This window comes from Mustela nivalis, assembly GCF_964662115.1.
Source record: "Mustela nivalis genome assembly, chromosome: 19".
Taxonomy (NCBI): domain Eukaryota; kingdom Metazoa; phylum Chordata; class Mammalia; order Carnivora; family Mustelidae; genus Mustela; species Mustela nivalis.
In genome coordinates this window covers 35,965,430-35,993,046 of record NC_139038.1, presented here as the reverse complement: position 1 = coordinate 35,993,046, position 27,617 = coordinate 35,965,430, and the positions used below count along the sequence as shown (strand labels likewise).

At 54.0% G+C, this 27,617-nt stretch overlaps 2 protein-coding genes across 13 annotated transcripts in view; both read right to left on the bottom strand.

The window, feature by feature from the left end:
* The window catches only part of SRL (sarcalumenin), a 43,956-nt gene extending 35,730 nt beyond the window's left edge, over nt 1-8,226 (bottom strand). The window contains exon 1 of one of the 3 annotated variants that reach the window (XM_082713205.1): nt 7,972-8,226. Coding sequence is in view for 2 of the 3 variants with exons in the window: in XM_082713203.1 (XP_082569329.1) it covers nt 1,153-1,213 (61 nt within the window). In the remaining variant the exon portion in view is untranslated. Of the gene's footprint in view, nt 1-1,152; nt 1,294-7,971 lie in introns of those variants that run through there. The other 2 variants (XM_082713203.1, XM_082713204.1) reach the window with 2 other exon arrangements.
* Nucleotides 8,227-10,943: 2,717 nt separating this feature from the next.
* Nucleotides 10,944-27,617, bottom strand: part of TFAP4 (transcription factor AP-4) — a 34,307-nt gene continuing 17,633 nt past the window's right edge. For 4 of the 10 annotated variants that reach the window (XM_082713215.1, XM_082713217.1, XM_082713216.1 and 1 more), the window contains 7 exons: nt 27,207-27,332; nt 15,674-15,839; nt 15,459-15,557; nt 14,876-15,046; nt 13,737-13,877; nt 12,790-12,942; nt 10,944-12,030 (listed from right to left, as the gene is read on the bottom strand). In XM_082713215.1, the coding sequence (XP_082569341.1) occupies nt 11,836-12,030; nt 12,790-12,942; nt 13,737-13,877; nt 14,876-15,046; nt 15,459-15,557; nt 15,674-15,839; nt 27,207-27,220 (939 nt within the window). In that variant the 5' untranslated portion in view covers nt 27,221-27,332 and the 3' untranslated portion in view covers nt 10,944-11,835. Of the gene's footprint in view, nt 12,031-12,789; nt 12,943-13,736; nt 13,878-14,875; nt 15,047-15,458; nt 15,558-15,673; nt 15,840-20,842; nt 20,923-21,060; nt 22,217-22,578; nt 23,237-27,206; nt 27,333-27,617 lie in introns of those variants that run through there. The other 6 variants (XM_082713219.1, XM_082713213.1, XM_082713220.1 and 3 more) reach the window with 4 other exon arrangements.

The window sequence follows — 27,617 nt, the reverse complement described above, 5'->3', positions numbered from 1 at the left end:
ACCACTCCAGCCACAGCAGCCCTGCAAGGCCCAAATTAACTCAAGGGCAGCCAAGGGCAGGGCCCAGCGGCACATGCAAGGCCAGAGCCCCCCACCTCGGTCCCTAACCCGCCAAAGGGAACATCATCTGCTTCTGCCTGCCACCTGCTTGAGCGGCGGGGGCTGAGACCTCAACAAACAGAACCTCAAAAGTTGGAGAGGCTACGGCTCTGGACCCCATGGTCCCCTGTACATCTGAGGACTGCCAACTCATAGCAAGGCGAAGCGGGAGACCCAGATTCCTGCAGGCACCCCAGATCACCCCTGAAGCATCCCCAAGGGGGACCCAGCCCCAGGAGTCTCAGGAAGAGAGAGGTGGCAAACCCTCTGGTGTCCCCTCCATGCCTATAAATAACCCCCATGCTATAACCCGAGCCTCCCCCTCACACACAAAGCGCTCAGATCCCAAAGGAAAAACCATTCGCACAGTCCCCCAGTCCTCTTCCAGTAAAGCCCCCGGCCTAGGTCAGGGATACTCTGGAGTATCCTGCTCCTCTCCTGAACTCCGTACCCAAGCCCCAACTCCATCTTCAATCCTGTACCAAACTGACCACTCCTCTTTCCCACCGGTCCCCAGACAACCCCCAATTCTGTCCGATGCACCCAGTCCTCAATCATGCAAAGCCAGCCCCTTGCCTAATCTCCACCAGGTGGGAGGGTCAACACGACTCAGACCTCCAGAGCCCCTCCAGCTCCAGGACTGGGCTCTTCTGTTTATCTAGGGGAGTCCTCTAGTCTTAACTTTTGGGGTCTTCTTCCCCACCATCAACTGGCCAGACCTACCCTCTGGCTCCCAGCCCTTGGCTCAGGCCTCACACCTGCCTGCACTGCTCAGTTCACGGCTCCCACTTCCTCTGGCCTCCCCACAAGCCCCCGACTGCACTTGGGGTCTCTGTACCCAGTTTATTCCGGGGACCCAGGGAAAAGGGAATGGAGACGATGGTGAAACCAGCCAGGAGTAAAGGTTTGCCATCAACCCCAGGAATCCCAGAGGCCTCATCCCCCATCTATTACTCAAGCCTCTCTCATCCCTTTGCCCCCCAAGGTAAACATAAAACCTCGGGGTACATGGGGGTCACCATCTGGCCTGGCTGACAGGAGTTAGGGTCATACCTGTTTGTCCTGGGAGCAGGAGCGAGGCCACAAAGCAGCAGAGCAGGACCAGCGTCCTCATGGTGACTGCCAAGAGAGCCCAGCTGCTCCTCGCCTCTATTTATAGGGCTGGTGGCGGCGCAGGGTGGAGGAGAAGGGTCACACAGTCACTAGGGCAACTGGGTGGACGTGATGGGGAAGCAGAGCAGACCCTGACAGGCTGCACGGAGGCTCGCTCTGCCACTGCCCTGCCAGCTGCCAGGCCCCGGAAGGCACTGCCCAGGCCAGATTCTCTCCCCCCAGCAGCCCTGGGGTCATGTGACACAGGTCACAGGGGAGGGGTGGTAGAGAAAACGTGAGGCATCCCTTGGGTTAGGTCTGGGGGCTGGGAACTCAAGTCTTTGCAGTATCTGGCTAACTTGTTCTGAAGTCTGGGACAAGTCAGTGACCTTCAGTATGCCTCAGTTTTGTGAACAAAGGAGCCTATGTGATAGCCACCGACTGAGGTCTTGGCCTCTCCCCAAAGGTCAGGAAGGTGAAGCCACAATGGCCAGTTAAAAGAAACCTGCAATATCTGACCTCTGAGGTTAGTGGCTAGATATAGAATGCTGACAGGACCGAAAAAGGGGGACCTAGGAGATGTGTACCCTGCTGTGATGTAAGCCAATGGACAGAGATCCATTTCCAGTAACAGGGGGCTCCAGAATCTTCCATCATGTCTGCAATATGCTATTTGATGTGATTTTCCCAAGAGCATGTGAAGGCCCCTAAGAACCAGTTCTGTGAAGCTGAGTGACAGCAGACACTGGTTGGTCAGGCTGGGGGGAAGGCGTCACTGTGAGGGTAGCAGCTGGCCATTGACGAAAGGGGCTGAAGTCAATTGGCCATTCTTCTGTGGGCTTTACGTTGAACACAGCCTTACTGAAGTATAATCCACATGCAGTACAGAACACTATTCACATCTGATACATTTTGACGTACATGTAGAAACACGATTAAAATAACAAACTGATTCCTCACTCCCAAATTTTCCTCATGTCCCTTCCTAGTTCCCTCCAACCACCCCCTTCCCCACCGACCACCAGGGAGCTGCTTTCTGTCCCTACACCTTATTTTGCATTTCCTAGATCTGAAATATCGAGGGTGTTAACTGGTTTCTTTCACTCACCATAATTATTTTGAGACCAATTGCCACTGCAGTTACGTATTGATAGTTCAATTTCTTCTTTTTTTTTTTTTTTTTTTTTTGCAATAGTATTCCACTGTATGGGCTGACCACAATTTGCTATTCATTCTCCTCTTGAGAGGACATTTGGGTTGTCTCCAAATTTGGGCAACTACCAAACAAGCTGCTGTGAACATTCGTACATGATGCAACTTCTACACGTTCACTTTCCCTTCTCATAGGGAAGATCACAAGATCACATAGACAGAGATGACAAGCAGGCAGAGAGACAGGCCGGGGTGATGGTGGAATAGGCTCCATGCTGAGCAGAGAGCCTGATGCGGGCCTCGATCCCAAGACCCTGGGATCATGACCGAGCCAAAGGCAGAGGTTTTAACCCACTGAGCTACCCAGGCGCCCCTGCTTAATTTTTTTCTAAGATGTTGGTGCCTTTTTACATTCCCGCCACCAGTCCCTCCACATCCCTGCCAATCCTTGTAGACGTGTTGTGGTATCGTATTGTAGCTTCAGTCTGTGTTTTCCTGATGGCTAGGGATATTAAGCACATTTCCATGTGTGTATTGGTTGCCCACTTCTTTCATGTCTTTGGTGAAGCGCTTGTTCAACTCTTCACCTACTTTTTTTTTTTTTTTAAAGATTTTATTTATTTATTTGACAGAGAGAAATCACAAGTAGGCAGAGAGGCAGGCAGAGAGAGAGGAGGAAGCAGGCTCCCTGCTGAACAGAGAGCCCGATGCGGGACTCGATCCCAGGACCCTGAGATCATGACCTGAGCCGAAGGCAGCAGCTTAACCACTGAGCCACCCAGGCGCCCTTCACCTACTTTTTAAAAAGGTTGTTTCCTTTTCAGTGTTGATAGTTTTTTTATATACACTGAATATAAGCCCTTCCTCAGATATGTAATTTGTAAATATTCTCACCATCGGTGGCTTGTGTTCATGTACTATAGTGTCTTTCAAAGAGCACAAGTTCATAATTTTTATCAAATCCAAAGAACTCTTCACCTAACCCAAGACGCCCAAGATGTCTTCCTATTTTCTCCTAGCAGTGTAATAATTTTAGGTTTTACACTTAGATCTATAATCCATTTTGTGTAATTTTTAATATGTTGCAAGGTATAAATCAAAGTTTAGATTTCTACATGTGGATATGCAGTTGTACCAGCAGCATTTGTTGAAGACACTGTCCTTCCACTCAAACTGCCTTTGCAACTTTTATTAAAAATCAATTGACCGTATGTGTGTAAAGCTACTTCTGAACTGTATTCTTTCTATTGGTCTGTGTCCTTCCACTGTGATTTCCTAATCAGTCTTGAAATCATGTATGTGAATCCCCCAACTTCGATCTTCTTTTTAAAAGTTGTTTTGGGGTGGGGGCACCTGGGTGGCTCAGTGGGTTAAAGCCTCTGCCTTCAGCTCAGGTCATGATCCCAGGGTCCTGGGATCAAGGCCCGCATCAGGCACTCTGCTCTGTGGGGAGCCTGCTTCTTCCTCTTTCTCTGCCTGCCTCTCTGCCTACTTGTGATCTCTGTCTGTCAAATAAATAAATAAAATCTTTAAAAAAAAAAGTTATTTTGGGGTGGATTCCTGGGTGGCTCAATCAGTTGAGCGTCTGACTCTTAGTTTCCACTCAGGTCATGATCTCAGGGTTGTGGGATGGAGCCCTGCATGGGACTCTGCGCTCAGTGGAGAGTCTGCATAGGATTCTCCCTCTCTCTTTCCCTCTGTCCCTCCCCCCATATTCTCTCTAAAATAAACAAATAAATTTTTTTGGAAAGATGTTATTTATTTATTTGAGAGATATCGAGGGAACAGAAGCAGGGGGAGCGGCAGAGGGTGAGAGAGAAGCAGGCTCCTCGCTGAGCAGGGAGCCTGACACAGGGCTCAATCCCATGACCCTGGGATCATGACCCGAGTTAAAGGTAGATGCTTAACCAACTGAGCTACTCAGGGGCCCCAATAAGTAAATCTCTAAAAGAAAAAAAAAAAAAATGCCCCATCAGGGCTCAAACAGGTCCCTGCACAGACATATCCATAGCAGCACAATTAACAAGAGCCAGAAAATGGAAACAATCCACGTGCCCAAGAGAAGATGAGCGGAGGAACCAAGTGTGGCCTATCCATACAATGGGATATTATTTAGCTATAAAAAATGAAATTCTGGGGCACCTGGAGGGCCTCCCACATGAGGCCAACGTGCTCCAGGGTCACATGCCCACCTGCCGCCTCATCTTGCCTCAGGATCCCTCCCGGATCCCCCAGATAATGAGAAGGCCTCTCCCCTGATCACAAAGCAGCAGCCCCCCACCAACCCCCAGTGCCTGCCCAACCCCACCAACACCTCCTCCTCCCCATAGGGTAGCAAAAAAATGGATTTTCATCAATTCTCTCTTCAAGTTTTCTGACCATCCTCTTTATCTACCACAGGGAGGAAGGCAATGGGAGACAGACGAGCTCATTTCTGATACCCATGCAGCACGTGGAGCCTTCTCTAGTCATGTTCCTGCTTCCTCTTTAACTGGATCCAGAGGCTGTCCACCAGAACAGGCTGCACCCTGGGGGTGGGGTGGGGAGTCTGTGACTTAGGCCCCCTAATTCAGGAAACTCTGCAGCTGTCACTCCTCGCTCCTTTTCAACACCAGGGGTGTGGTGGGGGGGACAGTGGGTTTAGGGAGGACATTCCTTTCTACAGCTGCCGCATGGAGGCCCTGCACCCCGCAGTCCTACCCTCCTCTTGGTCAGCATGCGCTCCTGTCCATCAACACCAGAAACTTGCAACTCAGCGGGGCCACAGAAGAGAGGGGACCAGGACACGGGGTGGTACTGGCTCTACGCCTAGCCCAGGACCTGCAGGGCCAAGAGAGGGCAAGCAGAACTTCAGAGAGAATGATAAAGGCAAATGCCACAGTACAGTGCCATCCAGAAAAGCACAGAGGCAACTAGATAAAGAAGGGACAATCGGAAGGGCTCGGGTGGGACAGGATGAAGCCAGAGCCGACAAGGTCTGAGGTGAAGGATGGCCAGGCCAGCCAGCTCCAAAGACAGCTAGAGGATTTCCCTGTGCTTTACATACTTGTCCGAAGCCATTCTAAAGCCAGCTCATCAACTGCTAAGGAGGCTGAGGCCACAGGAAGGCTCCCACCTCCACCAGACAACCCTTCAAATGTCGCAGAGCGGGGCCGACTCCTCCCCTGCCAAAGATGCCCCAAATAGTGGCATATGTGGCATTTATTTATGAGAACACACCCTGTGCCAGAAAAGCATGAAGACGGCTCACGAGTACTCATAAAGTTTAACAAGCAAGCAAGAACTGAAAGTTAGAGTACAAGAAAACCACACCAAGGCCGGCACACAAAAAGGAGCCATTTGTAAGGCTGACACAAACACGAATGGCACTGCATACGTAAGGCCCTCACATGTGTGTAACTTGATCACTCGCCAATTCACAGTGTCCTTAAAATAAGAACAAACCAACTGCTTGGGAGAAATGAAATGACTTCTGATACTGAGACTCCACAGGAATTTCTTCCAAGGATCTTCTTCATAAGAAGGACACAGTGTAACTTAATGATCCTTGAGAACATCAGCAGACATACATTTCCATGAGGTTTATCCCCAACAGACACCCTTAAAATAGCCCAACAGAGGCCACCAGGAACCAATAATGCCCAGTCCCCTCCCCAAGAACCCAAAGAGGGTCAATGATACGTGTTCAGGATGTATTTTCTCCTCCGCTGCCACTTTACCACTTCACACACATGACAGTAGAAGGGGAAATTGGCACAATTTATTTGGGGTGACAATATCTATTAAAATATATTCATGATAGGGGCACCTGGGTGGCTTAGTTAAGCATCCTACATTTTAAAAAATATTTTTAATTATTCCTTTATTTGAGAGAGAGAGAGAGAGAGAGGGTGAGAGACCACAAGCAGGGGGAGCAGCAGAGGGAGAAGCAGGCTCCCCGCTGACCAGACCCTCCCAGGACAGGATCCAACCCAAGCCGGAGGCAGACACTTAACCGAATGAGCCACCCAGGCACCCCAAGTGTCCTATTCTTGATCTTAAACTCAGATCATGAGTTTAAGCCCCATGTTGGGCTCCATGCTGGATGTGGTGACTACTTAAAAACACAATAATAATAAAATAAAATATATTCATGATAGCTGTTTAAGTCACAAGCAACCCAAACGTCCATGGCTAGGTGAAAGGCTAAATCCACTGTGGTATGTATTCATGCAATGGAATATACTTGGCCATAAAAAATGAATAAACTGCTGATACACAGAAAACTGTAAATGCAACTCAGAGACATTGTGTTGGTCAGAAAGGCAGACAGTAAGAGTATAAATACTATACAATTTGTAGGATGATCTAAAATAGGCAAAACTAGTCCATGGTGACAGAAATGAAAATGGTGGTGAGATTTCACTCCACCCCCACCAGAAAGGCTGAAGAGATGCAGGCATAGTCTGATGATGCTGACTGCCGGTGAAGATGCAAAGCAACTCCGACTCGGCTGGTGTAAAACGATCCAGCAACAACCATACCAAACGCAAGCAGATAAAACTGGTAACACTGAGTAAGGCTGGTGTGCTGCACCGGGCACAATGATCTGGTTCTCGTCTGGACCTGAGGTATGCAAGACCGTAACACTGGGGAGGCTGGGTAAAGGGTGCACAGTACCTCCCTAGACGCCTAGTTGTTTCCACAAAAATTTGTAAAGCTTTAAAAAAAATAAACCACTTGGGGCGCCTGGGTGGCTCAGTGGGTTAAAGCCTCTGCCTTTAGGCTCAGGTCATGATCCTAGGGTCCTGGGATCGAGCCCCGCCTTGGGCTCTTTGCTCAGCAGGGCGTCTGCTTCCCCCTCTCTCTGCCTGCTGCTCTGCCTACTTGTGATCTCTATCAAATAAATAAATAAAATCTTAAAAAACACACACACACACTTGAAGCCCTGGTGGGGTGCTGGGTACACGGGTGTATATTGAGTTTGTGAAAACTCATGGAGCTAAACACTTAAGCTATGCTCCTCTTCTGAGCGTGTATGATGTGATACCTCAGTAAAGAGGTTTTGTGGGAACACTGCCTTGATCCTGTCCCTCCTAGGCCCCCAACCCTTCAGGAAAAATAAAGTCCAAGCTTCTCAGCAACCTTGGATGTCCTATGCCATCCCACTCCCACATCTTCTCCACTTATTCCTCCTCCCAGGCCAGCCTACGCAAAGCCTGCAGGACACCATAGCCTTCCAGGCCACTGGAAGGTGGCGTGGTCATCTGGACTGGGGCCACTGTACAGGTAGCTGCTAACCCTAGACCCCTCTCACTGTCCCCCTCATGGCTGCTGACCCTGGACCCCTGTCACTGTCCCTGTCATGGCTGCTGACCCTAGACCCCTGTCACTGTCCCTCTCGTGACTCCTGACCCTGGACCCTGTCACTGTCAGCCTTGTTCCTGCTGACCCTGGACCCTGTCGCTGCCCCGTGCGTGGCTGCTGACCCCACATAGGCATGGCCAAGGCAGACAAGCTTCCCAAACGCGGCAGGAAGAAAAGAATGAAGTATTTCCTTCATAGTTTCTTACATTCGTCACCTGTTCTGAGATGACACTGTGGATGCTGTGGCTTAAAAATCAAACATGTCATTAAAATTAACGTCACCTGTTCCTTTCACTGCGGCTCTGTTCCTTCCACTAAGACTCTCGCCGGATCGTGCCGGCTACGGCACTGACACCTGGGCGCGTCCTTTGCCCCCTCAGGCGCGTGAGGAAGTAGGCGAGCGCCTCCGCGCGGGGAACACGCGGAAGCCGCACGTTTGCGGCGTTTGCGTGCGAGGCGTGCGTGAGAGACCGCGGGAGGCGGGGACAGGGGCGGGGCCAAGAGTGCAGGCTGGCGGGAGCGCGCTCAAGGCCGCCTGAGGCGCCAAGGAGCATGCGCACCGAGGGGGCGGGATCGGGGGGGCTGTGTCCGGGAAAGGGCGGGGCCGCCTCCGCGCCCTTGACTTCCGCTGCCTGCTGCGGAGACCGCCTACTGTCGCCAGGCGCGCTAGAGGATCCGAGGAGGGGGACTTTCCGGCCCCGCCCCCAAGTTCCTCTTCTGGCCTATAGGAACTGAACAGTCCCGCGAGCACCGGAAAGAGGCGGAGCCTCCGCCCTCGCCGGGCCTGGCGCACTGGGCCCACAGCGCCCTCTATTGAGGCTCTGCATGGAAGGAGCTCTGCATTGAGGAGCTGCATGGAACCTGTCCCAAGCGCTTTGCACCTGGCTCTTTTGAAAGGGTAGCTCCTTGGTCCTTGGGAAGGGGCGTCCCCACCCAGATCCTAGGTAAGCCCCTCCCCTCAGACACGCCTTTTAATGTAACTAAGTAAATTCATCGGTATAGACCCAAAAAAGGAACATTTGCTATAACGCTAAGTGAAAGAAGCTAGCTAGAGTAAAGAGGCTAGACATTGCATGATTCCATTTATACGACATTTTGGAAAAGGCAAAACTATAGAACAGATCAGTGTGGTTGCCAGGATCTGGACTACAAAGGGACAGTGGGAACAATGAGGATGAGGACTGAGGACTGTAGTGATAGTTAACACAACTCTACACATTTGTTAAAACTCATAGAACCAAAAACTAAAAAGTGTGACTTTTAGCAAAAGTAAGCTACACACTTTCATTTTTAAAATTCTAGAACACATTCATCTTTAAAAACTCCAACAGAAAGCAGATTGGTGGTTGCCAAGGGCTGGGAGGAGAGAGGAGTGGGGAGAGACTGAAGGAGGTAAGGAGTTCATTTAGAAGTGATCGAAAGGTTTTGGAAATGGATAGAGGTGTCGGTTACCCAACAATGAATATACTATATTCATTCACTATAAAGTGAATTGTTCACTTTAAATTACTTAATTTGGGGCGCCTAGGTGGCTCAGTGGGTTAAAGCCTCTGCCTTCAGCTCAGGTCATGATCTCAGGGTCCTGGGATGGAGCTCCACATCAGGCTCTCTGCTCGGTGGGGAGCCTGCTTCCCCCTCTCTCTGCCTGCCTCTCTGCCTACTTGTAATCTCTGTCAAATAGATAAAATATTTAAAATAAAATACTTAATTTTAAGTTATGTGAATTTCACCTAAAAACATTAAAAGTTTGGGGCACCTGAGTGGCTCAGTTGGTTGGGCGACTGCCTTCAGCTCAGGTCATGATCCTGGAGTCCTACGATGGAGTCCTGCATCGGGCTCCCTACTCGGCGGGGAGTCTGTTTCTCCCTCTGACCCTTACCCTTCTCATGCTCTCTCTATTTCTCTCTCTCATTCTCTCTCTCTCTCTCTCAAATACATAAATAAAATCTTTAAAAAAAAAAAAAAAGAAACATTAAAAGTTCTTTAAAAAAAAGTTCAGGCTCCTGCCTCCCTTTCTATTCAACAAGCTGGTGTCTAGAGGCATTCACTGTGGGGTGAGATGTGAAGTGGTTATTCCTCTCTGGCCTCAGTGCCCATGTACCTGTCACAATGCACACATGACAAAAAGCAGAAAAAGGGGAACACTTGAGGGGTTTTTTGGTGTTTTTTTGTGATCTGGGTTTTTTTGTTTTTATTTATTTTTTTTTTTAAGATTTTTTATTTTATTTATTTGTCATAGAGAGAGAAGCGAGAGCAAGCACAGGCAGACAGAGTGGCAGGCAGAGGCAGAGGGAGAAGCAGGCTCCCTGCCAAGCAAGGAGCCCAATGTGGGACTCGATCCCAGGACGCTGGGATCATGACCTGAGCCGAAGGCAGCTGCTTAACCAACTGAGCCACCCAGGCGTCCCTGGGTTTTTTTGTTTTTAATTTATTTACCTATTTGAGAAAGAGAAGAGAGCACATGGGGGGGGGGGGCAGGTAGAGGGAGAAAGAGTCCTAAGCAGATGCCACACTGTGCGTAGAGCCCAATGCATGGCTCGATCTCATGACCCTGAGATTACTAACTGAGGCAAAACACAGAGTCAGACACTCAACTGCTCAACCGACTGTACCACCCAGGCACCCCAAGGGGAGCAGTCTGTAAAGCTCTCTCTGGGCACAGAGGATTAAGAGACTTTAAGGTCCACCACCCTACCCAATAAGGCAAACTTCCCTTGCCCGCTGACTTCCAGCTTCAGATGATGATGAAACTGAGGCTCAGAGATCAACGGGCTCCCCCAAGAAGGAACTGGCTGCCGGCAGACAGACTCCAGGACCTGCTCTCTTTAACACCACACCAGGAGGTAACACTCCCTTCCCTTTATAGCTGGGGAGACTGAGGTTCAGGGAGGTTACACAAGATGAGGAAGTGGCAAAGCCCAGGGACAACCAGGACCCCTGAACATCCTGTGTCCTTTCTCTAAGACCTAGGAACCTGTTTCTTGGTGGTTCATTCTCTCCTTGCCTCCCATCAAGGAGTTGGGAGACACTCCTCCCACTCCCAACACCATCTCCTGTCTCTGCACGATTGAGGGAGTAATCCTGGGAACCCTGGAGTCTGGAACCCTGACTGCTCATTGCAACACAAGCTGAGGGAAGTCATCACACTCAGGCACACCCAGTCCCCTCCGGGGGGCCCCAAGAGCACCCCATACTCTACTCCAGGAGCCTTCCCCAGCTCCTCAGGACAACACACACCCAGAAGACACAGGACCTAAAAAACAAAGTACAAACTTTATTTTGTTTCTTTATAAAGGCACGGTGGCCTCTTGGTTTTTCCCCCCACTTTCTTAACAAAATATAATAGTTTCTCCTTGAACACAAAGACCTCAAAATTGTAAGAAAAAAAATTTTCAAAACAAAAAAGCAAAACAAAAAAAAAACAAAACCAAGAAACAAGAAACAAAAAAGATAAACGAAACCAAAACCAAAAAGAACCAACAACAAACAAAACAAAAAGAGAGAGACAAAGACATTTTTGGGGTAGAAGATGGGAAATCCGGAGGGAGAGGTGGGGCTGGGTGGTGATGGGGAGTGGCAAATCCTCGTGCTGAGCCGAGGCCGGGAGGGGAGGGGAGAAGGGCAGCAGCAAACCCCAACCGAGAAGCACTGTAGACTCCCGGGCCCCCAGAGAGCCCCGACCCAGCCAGACCCCCAACCCATGTAAGTGCTTACAGAAGAAAGGAAAAAAAACAAAGAGGAGGGAAAGAGTCAAAAACTGACGGTCTCAGGCTGGCTCTGGGGAGGCCAGAATACCTTGGGGCTTTGTTTGATTTTCCCTGTTCTTAAAAACACGTTGAAATGAAAAAATGCTTTTTGGCGGAGAGAGGCCAGGCTGTGTCAGCTTCCCCTAGCCTCCGGGGCGAGGCCCAGCCCCAGGTGTCCCGGTGCTCCCACGAGCTCCTGCCACCCCAGTCCCCGGGACCTCAGGCCAGGTGGCTTCACTCAAAGGTGGATTTACAGTATTGAAAAAGAGGTCATAAAAGAGACCCAAATGACGTCGTAATTTTGTAAAAATTCCTCACTCGTTCACCTGCGACGCTCCCTGTTGCTGCCCCCCCCCGGCCCCCTCCAGCCCCAGGAAGGGAGAGGAGGGCTGGGGGGTGGTCAGGGAAGCCCCCCGTTCCCTGCTGGCTCCTCCCGGCTCTGGTCCATGGCGTCGCTGTCCGAGGCCTCCGAATCGGAGGCGGTGTCAGAGGCGTGGGCCTCCGGGCAGCTGCGGGCTGGCTTCACGATGACCGCTCGCCGCTGTTCCTCCTCCTGCTCCTGCCTTTCCTGGGTGCCCTCGATGTGCTGGATCGCCTGGGGCGGGGGGGTGGGGCAGGCTGTGATGAGGGCTGCTGGGGACACTCGGACAGCCACCATCCCCTCCCAGCCCCCCACACACACCCCAGAAAGGCCCACAAGTGAGCCTGGCAAGACAGCGGCTGGCCCGCCCAACCTTTGGAACTCCTCTGCTAAGCTGAAAAACTCCTCGGGAGAATCACAAGCGTCCCCCATGGATATATTTCAAAGTGCCCATTCACTTATGCAAGGTCTCTGTCATTAACTTTATTATTCAATTTACTGGGTTTATGTGCAACTACAGTTGCAGGGGTTGATGGGGTTTTCTGGTTTGGTTCTTTCTTTCTTTGTGACTCTGTTGGGTTGCCCAAGGGGCACCACGCGAAGGTGGGCACAGCAGAAACCTTGGGCCTGACCCACAGAGCCAATCATCTCCTTTCTTTCTCCTGCGCTGGAGGCTTCCCTGTCTCCCACCCAGCCGCTGCCACCTGCACCCCGCCCCGGGTCCTGGGAGATGGAGCTAAGGGGAAGCTCTAGACCAACCCAAGAGCTGGATGCAGAGAAGCCTGACACCAGGGCTCTCAGGGAGCAAAGAGCCCTCTCAGCAAACCCCACAGAGGGAAGGAACGGGGTCTTCCAGGGCATGCTGCCCACCCCCTCCTTTCTGCCCAAAACCTTCTCTGGAGCCGCCTCCCACCACAGACACAGAAAGGGAGACGCGGGGATGGACACAAAGGGCCTGTTCCCACAAGAGAACCCGTCCTCAAGCCCAGGTACCTGCACAATGGTGTCCAGATTTTGCCGGGAAGTGGAAACAGAGTTGATGACCGAGGAGGGGCCCATGGTGACGACGTTGATGTGGTGGGAGGGAGGGGGTGGCGCGGGCACGATCACTGTGGGGTGGTGGGTGGGGGCCGGAGGGGGCAGGAGCTGCAAGACAGAGGCCCTCAGTCTCTTTTCCAGGAGCTGCCCCTTCCCTTCTGTCGCTCACAGAAGGACAGCCCTCAAAACCATCTGCTCTGAGAGAGCCTCTGCCAGCCACCCCAGCCCTTGAACTCCTTCACTCAGAGGGCCAGCCAGTTTGTGCTTCACCTCTCTTATTTTAAGAGAGGAAGGAAAGAGGTTCAGAGAGACACTTCTAGCCATCCGAGATCCCGTGCCCCCCTCACCCCGCTCTCCAGCACAAAGGAAGCACTTCAACATCTAATAAATCCCGTGGCTGAGGGGCACCTGGGTGGCTCAGTCGGTTAAGCATCCAACTCTTTAATTTTAGGTTAGGTCACGATCTCAGGGTCATGAAATCCAATGTCAGGCTCCACGCTCAGCAGGGAGTCGGCTTCGGAGTCTCTCTCCCTCTGCCCCTCCCCACACTTGTGCTCCCTTTCACTCACTCTCTCTAAAATCAGTAAATAAAAAATTTTTTAAAAGTAAATAAATCTTAAAGAAAAACACACTGGTTGTCAGGAGTGTAGACGCTGGGTTTAGACGGCCAAGTCCCTAAGGATCACGAGTGGGCATACAATGTAACCTTTCTGTGCCTCAACTCTGCCATCAGTAAAATCGGAAGAGTAAGAACTCAGGCCTCCAAGGGCCACTACAAGGCTTCAGTGCCCTAATCTTGCAGGGCACCTGGGAACCAGTCACCTTAGGCCCTGAGTCACCCCACCGAAGCCCAGGGGCACGGATACTCAGGTGAGAGCCCCTCCCAGACGCCTCCTGCTCACCTGGGTCCGCAGGTGCTGCTGCTCCCGCTCTAGTTTCTCCTGGTGCAGCAGCCGCACCTGCTCCTGTTGCTGCTGCAGCTGCACCTGCTGGGCGATCACCTTGAGCTTTTCCGGATACATGTGTGCCTCCAGCGAGCGCACCTGGGGGCAGGGCAATAGGTTCAAGGGCAGGGCTTGGACCACACCCTGACCCTCCCCCCACCGCCAGACCAGCCCTGGGACCGCTGAGGTAGGCCACCCTAAGCTCTGTCCTCCGCTAAGCCCTAGTATGGCGCTCGGCCACCCTCAAGGTAGAGACCAAAGTCCTCAGCTCAGCCTGCTGGGCTCACCATGACTCATCTCCTCTCCGGCCGCCCTCTCGCCCGCACTCTCCTCCTACCGCCAGGTCCCTGCCCAGGCTGTTCCGGGCGGAGCACCCTTCTCCCCTCTCTGCATGGTTGACTTCCAGACTTGACCTCCCAACCTCAGCAAAAGTCACTTCCACAGAGAGGCCATGGAGCAGCCGCTCTGCAACCAGCCCAAGTCCGCCTCTCTGGTGCCCACCGCTGGCATGTGGTTTTTATTACAGCTGTGTTTTTATCTTACTGTCTTTTGTTAAGAAGTCATTTACTTGAGGGGCACCTGGGTGGCTCAGTGGATTAAGCCTCTGCCTTTGGCTCGGGTCATGGTCTCAGGGTCCTGGGATCGAGCCCCGAGTTGGGCTCTCTGCTCAGCAGGAAGCCTGCTTCCCCCCTCTCTGCCTGCCTCTCTGCCTACTTGTGATCTCTGTCTGCCAAATAAATAAATAAAATCTTAAAAAAAAAAGAAGTCATTTACTTGAGAGCGAGCAAGAGCGAATGCCTGCCCAGACAAGTGGGGGGCAGGGGGTTACAGGAGAGGGACAAGCAGACTCCCCACTGAGCAGGGAGCACCACATGGGGCTGGATCCCAAGACCACGACATCGTGACCTGAGCGCCCCAGACGGACCACAGCTGTGTTTTTACAGTGTGAGATCCTCTGACTAAGGTTCCTCCACCCATACAGACAGTGACCCTGAGGAAAGTAAGCTATCTGTTTTGGTCCCCACTGGGTCCCTCACTCGTAGGTCCGGAACAAGGCAGGTGCTCCTGCAAATATCTGTTCAACCCAGGAGCCTCACCTGCTCCTCCAGCATCATGCGCACCGAGCGCTCCTTGTCCAGCTGCTGCCTCAGCTCGATCATCTCCCGGCGCAAGTCCTCCGCCTTCTCGTCTTCCCAGATGTCCGGCGACCCGATGCCCTCGTCCTTGTCCTCGGCCCGCCGCCGCTTGGGGGATGAGCCGCTCAGCTCCTGGGGACCCCAAGGGGCTAGTGAGTGTGCCCCCATACTACCAACAGCACCACCAACAGCAGCGAAGTCAGAGGACCCCTCATAACCCCCAAGCCTGCCTGGCCCAGGTGCACCGGCACTATGGAGCCCCATTCTACAAAGCCAAAAAATGGCCAAAGGCCAGGCAGGGAGGCAGAATGGACTTGCTTTCCAGAGCCCACCCCACTGCACTTGACCGATGAGTAAACTGAGGCCCAAGAAGGCAAACGCCTGCAGTAGGCAAGTTGGTGGGAAAGATACAGCCCTTAACCCTATCGAAGTCCAAGGCCACGGTGGAGCCAGGACAGGCCAAACAAGGGAAATGGAGCCAGGAGGACAGCAGGGCACTGAGACAGCAGTGGGGCCTCCACAGGGGTGGGGGGAGGGGCACTACCTGGATAAAGCGCTTGAGCTGTGTGTTTTGCTGCAGGAGCCTGGTCTTCTCCTGCTCCAGGGAGAAGATGTACTCTGCCGTCTGCTGGAGAATGGCTGCCTGGGGGTGGGAGGGACGCGTTAGGGACCCTAGCAGGCAGCCTCTGCCAAGGCTCACTTTCTTCTCCCCACCGGAGCCCACCATTTCCTCCAGGAAGCTTCCGGGCCCTAGCCCACCTTGCTGAGCTTCTCTCCATCTGTGTGGGGGATGAGGGTCTTGAGGGACTGGAAGCCCGCGTTGATGCTCTGCATGCGTCTCCGCTCGTTGCTGTTTGCGATCTCCCGCCGAATCCGCCGCTCCTGGTCCCGCTGAGTCTCAGGGGTCAATGGAATGTTGGCAAGGCTGCGGAGGAGGACAGAGACAGACTCAGGCTAGGTACCCTCTGTGCCCTGCCCTGGCGGGACCCTGTCTTTCCAATCCCTCTGCAGAGGGCCCCTAGTAGAGCTATCATTCCCTCCCGGGGCAGAATTTGTCTACACTTACCGCAGACCAGGAGGGTGATGGAGTAGTATACTCTGAGAAGCCCCCAGGCCCCAGCCCCAGTGTCTGGCCGGCCTGTGTGGGTGGGGCCCTGAAGCCTGAATGGCTACCAAGAATCTCTGTGATTCTGATACCAACGGCCCTAAGACCAAGTGCAGACACCTGTCCCTGGGACACTTCTGAGCTCCTTATTACACACCTGGACCACCCTCCCTCAGCGCTGCCCTCTTGAGGACTGGGGAGCACATCCCTCCTGCAGCTTGGCCCCAGACAGGGCTGAGACTTCAAAAATGAGACAGGTACCCCTCACTCCAAGAAGGGGCATCAGACCAAGCGCTCTTGGAGACACTTCCCCCCCCAAGCCCACGAACCCCGAGGCAGACCCACCCAGTGCCAGCGAAGCAAAGCTCCCAGCATGCAGTCGGCAATGTTACTGCAAAATTAAGTGACTGCATCCTACAGGGGCAGCAGCCAGCAGGGTGAGAGAGAAGGCGGCCAGTGGAAGGGGGAGAGGCTGTGGGCCCAGAGGCATTGGCAGGAGGCAAAGACAGCAGTGGGGCCTGTGGGCCCAATGCCACCGCTCCCGAGGGGTGGGCCTGTGTGTGGCCTAGAGGAGGCATTCCCCCTTTCCTGGCCCTCTCCTGCAACTCCCCCGCCCCTGGCCTGATGGCTTCCAGATGCTGGGCTCCCAGAAGAGGCCACCGGCCCCACCCAAAGCCACAGCCCTGGCTTCTTCCTGAGGGGCCCTCCTGGGGTGACCTGGTCCAGGCCTGGGCCAAGAGAGCTCACACCCCTTGTTCTAGAGAAGTGGGGAAAAGGACTATGGGCAGCCTTATTCCATCGATGGGGACCCGGGGCTCAAAGAGGTGCCCAAGCACCCATGCCCATCCCCAGGTGGAAAGGAGTTTGCTCAGAAACCCGGAGAACACATCTGTGAGAGCTGGAGACAACCAAGACCTTTCCTGGCCATCCCCCCCCCCCACCCTGCCCACCCCATCTGTCCCATTCCAGGCCTGCAGGATCCTGCACTTGCCCTTGCCCCTTCCTGGGCCTTGGCCTTCTCTCCTGACAGAGAGGCAGTCCACATCAGCCTTAGCTGGGGGTCCACAGACAAGCCCTCTCCTCCGCCAGCACCCCCAAGTCCTCCCTGGACCCCCTCCATCAGGATGCAGTTTCCTCCTGGTGCCCTGGAGTGTCAATGCTCGAAAGGGGGCCACAACCCTTTCTTCACAGATGAGACTTGGGGCTCAGAATGAGGGCCAGAGTCTTAGAATCAGACTACCAGTCATATGGCTCCAATTCTGGGCCAGAGGCACCTCACTCATCCCAGTTTCCCTGCCCCTACAGTGGAGGCAATGGGGTGGCAGGGAGGATGCCACCCTGAGATCTGATACACAGTGGCTTGCCTGCCCTTGGCGGGGGGCGGGGCGGGGTGGGGGGGGCAAAGGAACTGGGAGGGGGGAGGTGAGGAATAGAACCTAGTCCCCGCTTCCTGGTCTGGATGTACCCTCCAGACCCTCTGTGGTGGGAGGGTGGATTACAGAAGAGGTGGAGGGGGAGAAGAAGATGAAGAGGGGGGTCAGAAGCCTGGCTGGCTCAGTCAGAAGAGCCTATGACTCTTGATCTTGGAGTCATGAGTTCAAGGCCCATATCAGGTATAGAGCTTACTTAAAAAAAAAAGAGGTGGGGTGAGATGTCCAGAGGAGGCCAAGCCACCAAGGTCAGACAGCCAGACCAGGGTTCAACAGGCACCTGCAGATGCCAAGGCCCAGCTTTCCTACAACTGCTGATGATATCCTCCACTGATGGCTCACGAAGCGGCTGCCGCTTACCAGAGCCCCATGTATGGTCTCAGTAGATAGTGTCCCTGCCCCTCCCGAAGAAGAGTGGGACCGCACAGAGCTAAAGTGACCTGTCCAAGTCCACCATGAAAGACAGGAGGAGCAGGGTGCGGGCAGCGAGGCTCCTGCACATTCCAGCCCCCACTGCCCCCCCGCCCCGCCCCTATCCAAGTCCTACCAACTCCCCCGGACCCACAGAGAAACCAGAGTTCAGTCCCACCTCCCCCAACAAGCCAGCTCGGCCACCCATGAAAATCTCTGCCTCGGGAGACCCTCAGCTCCATCCTTCTCCCCAGGATGCCCAGGAACTAGGGACACCAACGGAGAGTAAAGGACCCAGGCAGGGGGCAGGAGCCCGCTCATCCTGGCTCTTCGGAACATTCCAGCCATTCTGCTCCCTTCGCCACCAAGTACATCCGCCCAGCCTCCTAGTTCAGGAACCAACTACAAGGGAACCTAATGCAGAAAACAGACTTCACCCCAAAGCTGCAGTTCCTCGTGACGGACTGCTACCAAGGCCCTAATGGATAACTCACCTAAATAGTCCTGTAAGTTACAGGTTTCCGAGTTTCTCTAATACTCAAAAACTCAGCTGAGTTTCTCTAATACAATGTCAACTAATGAGGGGTTCTGATTGGCGGAATGTTGACTCATCAGGGGTTCTGACTGGCGAGAGCATGGCGAACCAGCTGTTGACCGGTGGAATCATGGCTAACCAGGGGTCCTGATTGGTGGGCGTGCTGGCCAACCAGATTTCCTGCAACAGAGGACTGTTCTAGCTACTCTACTAGATAGGGATAAAGGGGATTTTTCTGCAAATACCTCAAAGTTTCTTACACTTCTGAGTTTCGCGCACATAAAGGTGATTTACAGGAATGGTAAGGGCCTCCGACCCCTCCACACCAACTTCAGACTGGCAGGTGAGCAGAGAAGGGAACCTGGTCCACTGACACCCAGCGTCTGTTGCTTCTCTCCTTCCCGAACTGCCCTCCGACAGCCAGTCTCCAGAAGGGCAGCCAATGGCCAAGAACAGTTTGGGTACCACCCATGGGTGCCGAGACTGCCACCCCAATACAGAGTAGCCCCAGACGGCCCCCTGGGAATAGCATCAGCATACCAATCAGAGGCTCTATAGTAGTGACCACACTCAAGGCAGAATCCTGACCTGCCCAAAGGCAAGTAGTCCCCATCCACCTATACCCCCAGACTTGGTTCCAGCCTCAGATTAGCCACGGAGAACTCTCATTTTCCATGGCCCAAAGTCACTCACACACCTGCCACTCAACAGTGACAGTGAGAAGTGGGAAAGCCCACATGGGATTTCTTCCACACCCCAAGAGGAGGACAGGAGGGAAGAAGCGACCCTTGGCAAGGATCCCCAAGGCCAAGTCCTGAAGCAGCTCAGGGCCTTCACCCAGTCGCAATGCTTTTATCCATACACTTCACTCTGCCCAGCCTGCCACCCTTGCCCTCAGCTCTGAACAGAGCATGGCCAGGCTGTTCCCATCAGGAACACCTCTCGCCTCCCTATGGCTTCCTTGGCCCCTCAGATCAGAGGGAGCTCCCTGCACTGTGTCCAAGTACAAACCAGCCTGGCCATTTGCTAGCCATGGAACCCCATGCTAAGGCACTTCATCTCCCAAAGCCTGTTTACCCACCTGTAAAATGGGGGACTACTACCTCACTTCATAGGGTCATGGTGAAATTTACAAGACATGGGGGGAGGGGCACCTGGTTGGCAGTTAGTAGAGCATGAGAGTTTTGATCTTGGAGGTTATGAGTTCAAGCCTCACATTGGACACAGAGAATAACTTTTAAAATAAATAAATAAGGAAGGAAAGAAAAATGATCCTTAGGTTCTAAAAAAGATAGGAGAAGGGAGGGAGAGAGAGATGGAAGAAGAAAAAAAGAAATTGAGAAAAACAGGATGCCTTGTTTTTCCAGGTTGTACCCAGGACTCCAGGAGATCCCACGATCTCACTTACGTGGCTGACAAGACTCTTCAGCACCAGACTCTGAGCTGTTAGGACAGCTTCTGCACAGTTTCCTGCACAGAGTAGGTGCCATATACATTCTGGATTAGGGACTCAGCACACACTCCAAAGGCCCTGTCTCTCCCTCCCAGGAACTGGTCTCTTTCCCTCCACCAAGCGCAGCAGGTAAAGACCACAATCCTCCTGCCTTTACGAGTTTTGAGGGCTACTGTAAAAGACACCAGGCGCTTTCCAGACACACAGCCAATCTTCACAGGTGCTCCATTTTACAGAAGGGGAGAGCAGTGCAATTACACAGGTCCAAAACTACCCAGCTTGGGCATGAGCAGGGCTAGGAGGGTAATGCAGGGTGCAGGACCCACACCGGTGCCTGCTCTGCAGTACAGCCCCATCCAGTGGGCCTGGGAGAGCGATGAGAGAGGGAGGGAGCCCTTCTAGTCCCTGAGGAATGGAACGAAGCCAAAGCCCGCCAGCCTCAGGAGCCAGTCCACACAGCCCAAATGTCCCACCCAGTCTACACACCACCTCACCCCACAGCTGCTTCTGAAAATGAACAAACCCAGAGGGCCCAACTCCACACCCACTGCACGGGCTTACAACTGTCTCACAGATAGGCAGGCTGAGCAGGTCCCCATGCCCGAGCCTGGGGCACCTGACCCCAGAGACTGCTGGACTCCTATGAAGCAGGGCTTGGGACAGGGACAATGAAGCCAGAGTCCTCAGAGGCCAAGAGAGGATTCAACAAATTCCTAGGCCTGGCGGCCAGAGGTCCCCAAGCCTACCCAGGATCAGGCCCAAATAGCCCCATCCAGCCGTTCTCTGAGCAACCAGCCACTAGGAGTAGGAGCAGGGCTCTGGGATCAGGATTTAAGTCCCAGCCCTTCCACTTGCCCTTCTCAGGCCTGTGTCCTCATCCCATATGAGAATCTTAAGGCCGTTTAACTGAGAACAGTATGAAAATTCAGTGAGAAAAATCTAGCAGAACGAGTTCCTAAAACATACTAAGAGCTCCACAATTTTTTTTATTTACCTATTACAGGTAGGTCCTCCCGGCAGACCTTCTGGAAGGGGCAGTCCGCAAAGTGGCTACCACCCTGGCTGCCCACCACACTGATCCGGCTCCCCGATCCCCCCCCCCCCACCCGCGCCCAGAGCCGCGGCGTGGCTGCATTGTAGCCGCCCGCGCCGCGGCCCCACGCGTGGCCCGGGCCCCCCAAGTCCCCTTGGAGGGGAGCACCCGGAGACAGCGAACTTGAAAACTGTTAAGGTAGGAGGAGCCCTAGGGCAAGCTGGGGTGTGTGTATATCCATGCGCAGCAACCTTCCCCAAACCCGATTTCTGCAGCCCTTGGTGTCAGTGTCCACCAGTCTGGGCCACACCGCTCCGGGCTCCTCCTCCCTCAATCCCCGCCCAGCCTGCCCCGGGCGTCGGAGCACGTGGCCCCAGCCCTAGGGAGCCATTTCGCTCCAGAAGCATGGTTCTAAGGGGCCTGTGGGTTCCAAACTTGGGCATACAGGAGAGTCCCAGATGCAGCACTGCCATGTCCCGTGGGCCATGTCCAGTGCAGATGCCCAGGCCCTTCTGGCCATTGAAGTTGCGGCATGTGCCTTTTAACAAGTGTCCAGGGCAACGGGATGCGAGTGGTGCACACACCCATCACCCTTGGTGAAGGGTGGATCTGGAGCAACCCGGGCCAGAGCTGGGAAGTGGCTCCTGGGGAGGGCCTCCGACCTAGGATCACCCACCCACGCACCCACCCGGCTGCGAGACGGAACGCTTTCGGTTTACGGCTGGGGGGGAGGGGCGTGAGATGGGAAAGTTTGCAGCCCAGACCTGCGTGCGGCAGGCAGCGGCCTCGTGAGGCCAGGGGCGGCGTCCGGTGCCCCCTCGCCAGAAAGCACTCCCACCGGGCCTGCCTGGCGGGTCCAGCCCTCGGGAGCCGAGCTTTGTGCGAGGAAAGCGTGGTCGGGAGGCGCCTACAACTCCCACAATGCCACTCCGGCGGGGAGCCGGGAACTACAGCTCCCGAGAGGCTGCGCGCCGAGGTCCGCCTACTCCAAGAGGGCTGCAGAGTCACGTCCAGGCCTCGCTAGTAAACAGCGCCCGGGCGCGGGCGGCAAGCTAGCGAGCTGCCGCCAACGTGCCGGAGTCCGCGGCGCCCCCCGGCTGGTAGTGCCGGCCTCTCGGGTCCCACCCATCCTCGCGCCCCCACTCGAGCACGCCCCCCCAACCCCGCCAGAGCATCGCTTGCTGCAAACACATCACCCGGCTCCCCGATCCCCCCCGCCGCGCCCAGAGCCGCGGCGTGGCTGCATTGTAGCCGCCCGCGCCGCGGCCCCACGCGTGGCCCGGGCCCCCCAAGTCCCCTTGGAGGGGAGCACCCGGAGACAGCGAAGAAGGAGGGAGAGGAAGGAAGCCGCCGCAGGAGGGGGAGGAGGAAACGCGGGGGGGAAAGCCACCAGCACCAAGCATGGCCGGGACTGCTGCAGAACCACGTGGGTCTGTTTGCAATTTACAAACGTCGCGACTCGCCCGCCTGCAGTGGACAAAAGTGACCGGGGCCGCTTGGGGCCCCCATGTTCCGGGGGAGGAGGGTCCCCCGGCAGCGCAAGCCCGGCGCGCGGGGCTGTAGCTGCCCAGGGCGGCTAAGAAAGGCGAGCGGGGTCGGCAGCGCGGGCCATGCGTGCGCACACGCGCGCCAGCCCAGGCGGGCTGGCCGGGGGCTGCAATCATGGGAAGGGGGTGGGGGAGAGGAGGAGTACACACCTACAGAGCCCTCCTATCACTTCTTTCTCTGTTTTCCTGAAATGTTGCAAAGAGGGCACCTTCTGAGTGGGCACCATGAAATACTCCATAGCGATCGGCCCCCCTCCTCTGCACGAGCCGGGTCCCGCGGTCCGCCGGAGAATGCAAGATGGAAATCCGAATCAAAGAGCAGCGCCGGACGGAGGTGCAGAAACGGCCGGTCCCAGATGCTGGCGGCGGCGGCGGCGAGGGGAGGGAGGCGGGCGGGAGGGGCGGGAGGGAGGTCTCTCCGGCCTGCCTCCCCGGGCGTGTGTATGTGTGTGTGTGTTTGCAGCTGATCAGATGTCTGTTTCAAGGCGGGAAACAGCTGGTGAAAACTCAGCACTCCCCCGGCCTCCTTCCGCGGAGTAAGGAATTGCATGTAAACAAAGGACTATTTGCAGCGCTCCCCGGGCGCCGCGAGGCCCGGGCAAGAGGGGCGCCGGCCCCGGGGGCTGGTTGCGACCAGGGTCTGCGGGCCTACCCCCCCGGCACCAGGAGCCGGGGGCCGTGGGCCCGCTGTGGGGGCGCGGCGTGAATGGAGCGAGCTGCGGCCGAGCTACATGCGCCACTATGGGTGATGAGGTCCATCAGCTGACAGGTTGGCAAGCGTTGCAAAAAAAAAAAAAAAAAAAAAAAGGCCAGCCACCGCGAGGGAGCCTAGCCGGTGCGTCCGGGGTCCGGCAGAGACTGCCCGATGCAGGGTCTCCGTACTCGGCGGCTCTCGGGGACAGAGGGCGCGCAGCTGGGCCCGACGAAGACGGCTTAGGCAGCCTGGGGTGCTGCTCGGGGCTTTTTCTTTTTCACGGTTGCAGCTGCATGGAGAGGAGCCGCTCTGGCGCGCTCCCTCCGAGCCTAGGGCCCCCTGGAAACTTGCGTCACAGCCACCTCTTCCCACATGTAACTTGGGGCCGACTTCGGAAGCCAGCCAGCCCCCTCCCTCCCTGCCTGCCCAGTTGGCCGCCCAGCCCAGACTCCGGAGCCTGGGAATCCCGGAGCCGGGGAGGAGGAAGCAAATGGGGGCGCGCCGGGCGCCTCAGATCCTGGGGCTGCCTTAGGAAACGGGGGCCCCGTTGGGGGAGTGAAGGGTGGAGACTGGCTAGGACGACAGCGGCCCCGGGGGCAGGCTGCCAGCGCGGCCCGGAGGTCTGATGGCTGCTGCCTAGTACCCCCTATTACCCAGCCTCCCACTTTCCCCCTTCGCGGGGAGGCTGGACAGCAGGAGGCGGAGGGCCGAAGCTTCTCATTCATGGCTAAGCCAGTGAGGGAGGGACTGCTCCTCCACCAGGGTGCGCTCTCTACTACGGGTGGCCGCCCGGGGCGAGGAGGAAGGGACGCTGTGGCGGCTAGCTTCCGTCCTCCCTCTCACGTCCCCTCCCCTGACTCCTGGAGGATTGGCCCCTGGCTCAGGAAGACCACGCCTGCCTTGGAATGTCCTCCCTCCTGCCCACCGCCTTTCCCAATCCCATCCGCCTTCAAGGTTCCGCCCAAATCGCGCCTCCTAATTAAAATATTCCTACTAATCGCAAGAAGTTACTGTTACTTTAGGAACTATCATTGTTACTAGATATTGCGACAACCTTGCAGATTTTTGCATACATGTTCTCCGATCCTTAAAGCAACATGTTGGGCAATTTCTCTAAGTACAGATCCCAGTCCCTGGGAAGTCTCAGTATGGGGCAGGAAATGTGCTCAGGAAATGATGACTTCTGGAGGGGCAAATAGGATACAGGGCCACATGACTTTATACACTGAGTCAGGTCTATAATGCCTTAATGGAGGAATGAAGGAATGAATGAATGAGAACCGGGAGAAGTTACGCTTCTCTTAGGGAACTCGTTCCCCCTGAGGGCCCTGTCACTCAGACTGGTCTCCCCATTTATGCAAAAGCTGCCGAAATGATAGCCCCCTTCCCCCCTGGCCCCGCCCCCGTCTCAGCTGCCCCTCCCCCAAGGCCCGAAATACCATAGCAGCCTCCACCTACCACCCCACTCCAGCTCCCTCCCAAGACTCAGCCCTCTTTGCCCAAGTGACACAAGACTTCCTCAAACTCCAGGCTGTCCCCATTCCCAGGACTCCCAAAATCGGTACACTGTGCCCCCTGCAAAACCCCGTAGAGCCCCCACCCCTGATTCTCTCGGTCACCTTCCTGCTCTAAATTAGGGTCAGCAAACTTTTTCTGTAAAGGGCTTGTAATACTTTCCCATTGCTACTGTAACAAATTAACACCAAGTTCCTGGCTTAAACCAATACAAATGTATTCTCTGGAGGTCAGAAGTCCAAAAGGGTTATATTTGACTAAAACCCTGCTGTTGGGGATGCCTGGGTGGCTCAGTCGGTTAAGCGTCTGACTTCTGCTCAGGTCATGATCCCAGGGTCCTGCTCCAAGGGAGCCTGCTTCTCCCTCTGCCTGCCGCTCCCCCTGCTTGTGCAAGCACGTGCTGTCTCTCTCTCTCTCTGACAAATAATAAAATATTTTTTTAATATAGTTTAACATTTATAAAAAAATTAAATCCTGGGGTGCCTGGGTGGCTTAGTCAGGTTAAGTGGCCGCCCTGAGCTCTGGTCATGATCCCAGGGTCCTGGGATCGAGCCCCACTTGGGGCTCCTCGCTCTGTGGTCAGCTCCTCCTCTCTCTGCCTGCTACTCCCCCTGCTTGTGCTCTCTCTCTCTCTGGCAAATAAGTGAATAAAATCTTTAAAAATAAATAAATTTTAAAAACAAAATCCTGGGGACACCTGGGTGGCTCAGTGGGTTAGGCCTCTGCCTTCGGCTCAGGTCATGGTCCCAGGATCCTGGGATCAAGGCCTGCATCAGGCTCTCTGCTCAGCAGGGAGCCTGCCTCCCTTCCTCTCTCTCTGCCTGCCTCTCTGCCTACCTGTGATCTCTGTCAAAATAAATAAATAAAATAAAATCCTGTTGTCAGCAGTGCTGCATTCCTTCTGAAAGCTCTAGGGGAGACTCCTTTCCTTACCTTTTCCAGCTTCTAGAGACTGCCTTTTTTTTTTTTTTTTAAGATTTTGTGTATTTATTTGACAGAGAGAGACATAGCGAGAGAAGGAACACAAACGGGGAGTGGAAGAGGCCGCAAGAAGGGAGCCCAATGCAGGGCTTGATCCCAGGACTCTGAATCATGACCCGAGCCAAACGCAGATGCCCAGTGACTGAGCCACCTAGGGGCCCCTTCCCATGTTTCTTGACTGTGACCCCACTCTAGTGGCTCACTCCAACCTCTTCTTCTATTACCGTATCTCCTCCTCCGATTCTGCCTACTCTGCCTCTTTTATGATGACCTTTGGCCCACCCAGATAATCCAGAATAATTTTCCCATCTCAAGATCCTTGCCTTAGTTGTATCTTCAAAGCCCCTTTTGCCACATAAGGTAACTTACAGATTCTACCAATTAGGATGTCAACACCTTGAGGGGACCATACCATTCTTAGCTCAGAGGCCATACAAAACCTGACAGAGGCTGTCATAAGCCCCAGCAGTTCCACTCTTAAGTATATACCCAAAAGAATGAAAACAGGGACTCCAACAGGTAATTGTACACCAGTGTTCACAGCAGCAGCACTCACAGCAGCCCAAAAATGCAAAGCACCCACTGTCCCTCAAGTGATGAGTGGGTGAACAGAATGTGATCTATCCATACAATGGAATATTATTTAACCTTAAAAAGGAATGAAGTGTTAATATATACTACAGTACAGATGAACCTTGAAAACATGGTAAGTAAAAGAAGCCAGAATACAAAAGATCACATATTGTATGATTCCACTGGCATGAAATACCTAAGATAGGCAAATTCAGCCAAGACAGAAAGTAGAGCAGAGGTTACTGACGGGGTGCATGTGCCGGGAGGGGGGGGGGGGTTATTGCTTAATCAATATTCTGTTTCTGTTTGGGGTGATGGAAAATTTTGGAAACAGTGATGGTTGCACAACATCGCAAATGTAATTAATACCACTGAGTTGTACACTTTTAAACGTATTTCATTTTCATTTATTTTAAGTAGGCTTGACACCCAATGTGGGGCTTGAACTCATGACCCCAAGATCAAAAGTCACATATTCCACCAACTGAGCCAGCCAGGTGCCCCTGGAATTGTACACTTCAAAATGGTGACAACAGCAAACTTTATGCTATGTACATTTTACCACAATAAAAGAAAAAATTGCCAGGGAGCTGGATTTGACCTGTGGGCTCTAGTTCCCTTGACCCCACTGATACTGCCAAAGGCTTGACCCTTTATTGTCTCACTTCCCTCATTACCCAGCTTAGAATTCACACCCATCAATATAATCCTTCCCTTGCATATCTAACCCCCCTGCCTGCCTTACCCTGACCCTCCCCACTAGAGGAACAGCCGGAGTAAAGGAAATCCCACAATCTAGCTGACTGATCTTATTTTCACATCCCACAGTGGAAACTCCTATTGCCCTGGTCTGTTTTTCCTCCCATCTTTTCCTCTCTCTTCAAGACCTTCATCATCTCCCCCACCTTCTCACTCAGGTGCAAGACTTCAGGTCCTGTTTCTCTGAGAAAATGGGACCAACCTTGAGGAAAAACCCCACAAGCGCCTCTTGCTGCTTCTGCCTTCCTCTCTGTACCTGTCATCCACCATCCGTCCATGTCTGGGTGAACGTCCACGCTCTGTCCTTGCAGGGACAACCCTTCCGTGAGTCTCATTCAGAGATGTTGCTCCCGCATCCTCACTGCGCGCCCTCTCTTGGATCCTTTCCATCAGGAAGAACAAGCTGTGTTATTCCCATTTAAAAAACAAAACAAAACAAAACACCCACAACCCTCCACCCCTTCCAGCTACCACTCTCCCTGCTGTTCTTTACAGCAGAACTCCGTAAGTGGGTGTTTTGTTCAATCTCCCCTTCTCTCCTGCCCACCCCCCAACTCCATGAAAACTACCCTTGCAAAAATAAATTTAAAAAAATAAAGAAAGAAAGAAAAGAAAAGAAAGAAAACTACTCTTGCATCACTGGTGACCTCCAAGGAGCTCTGTTTTC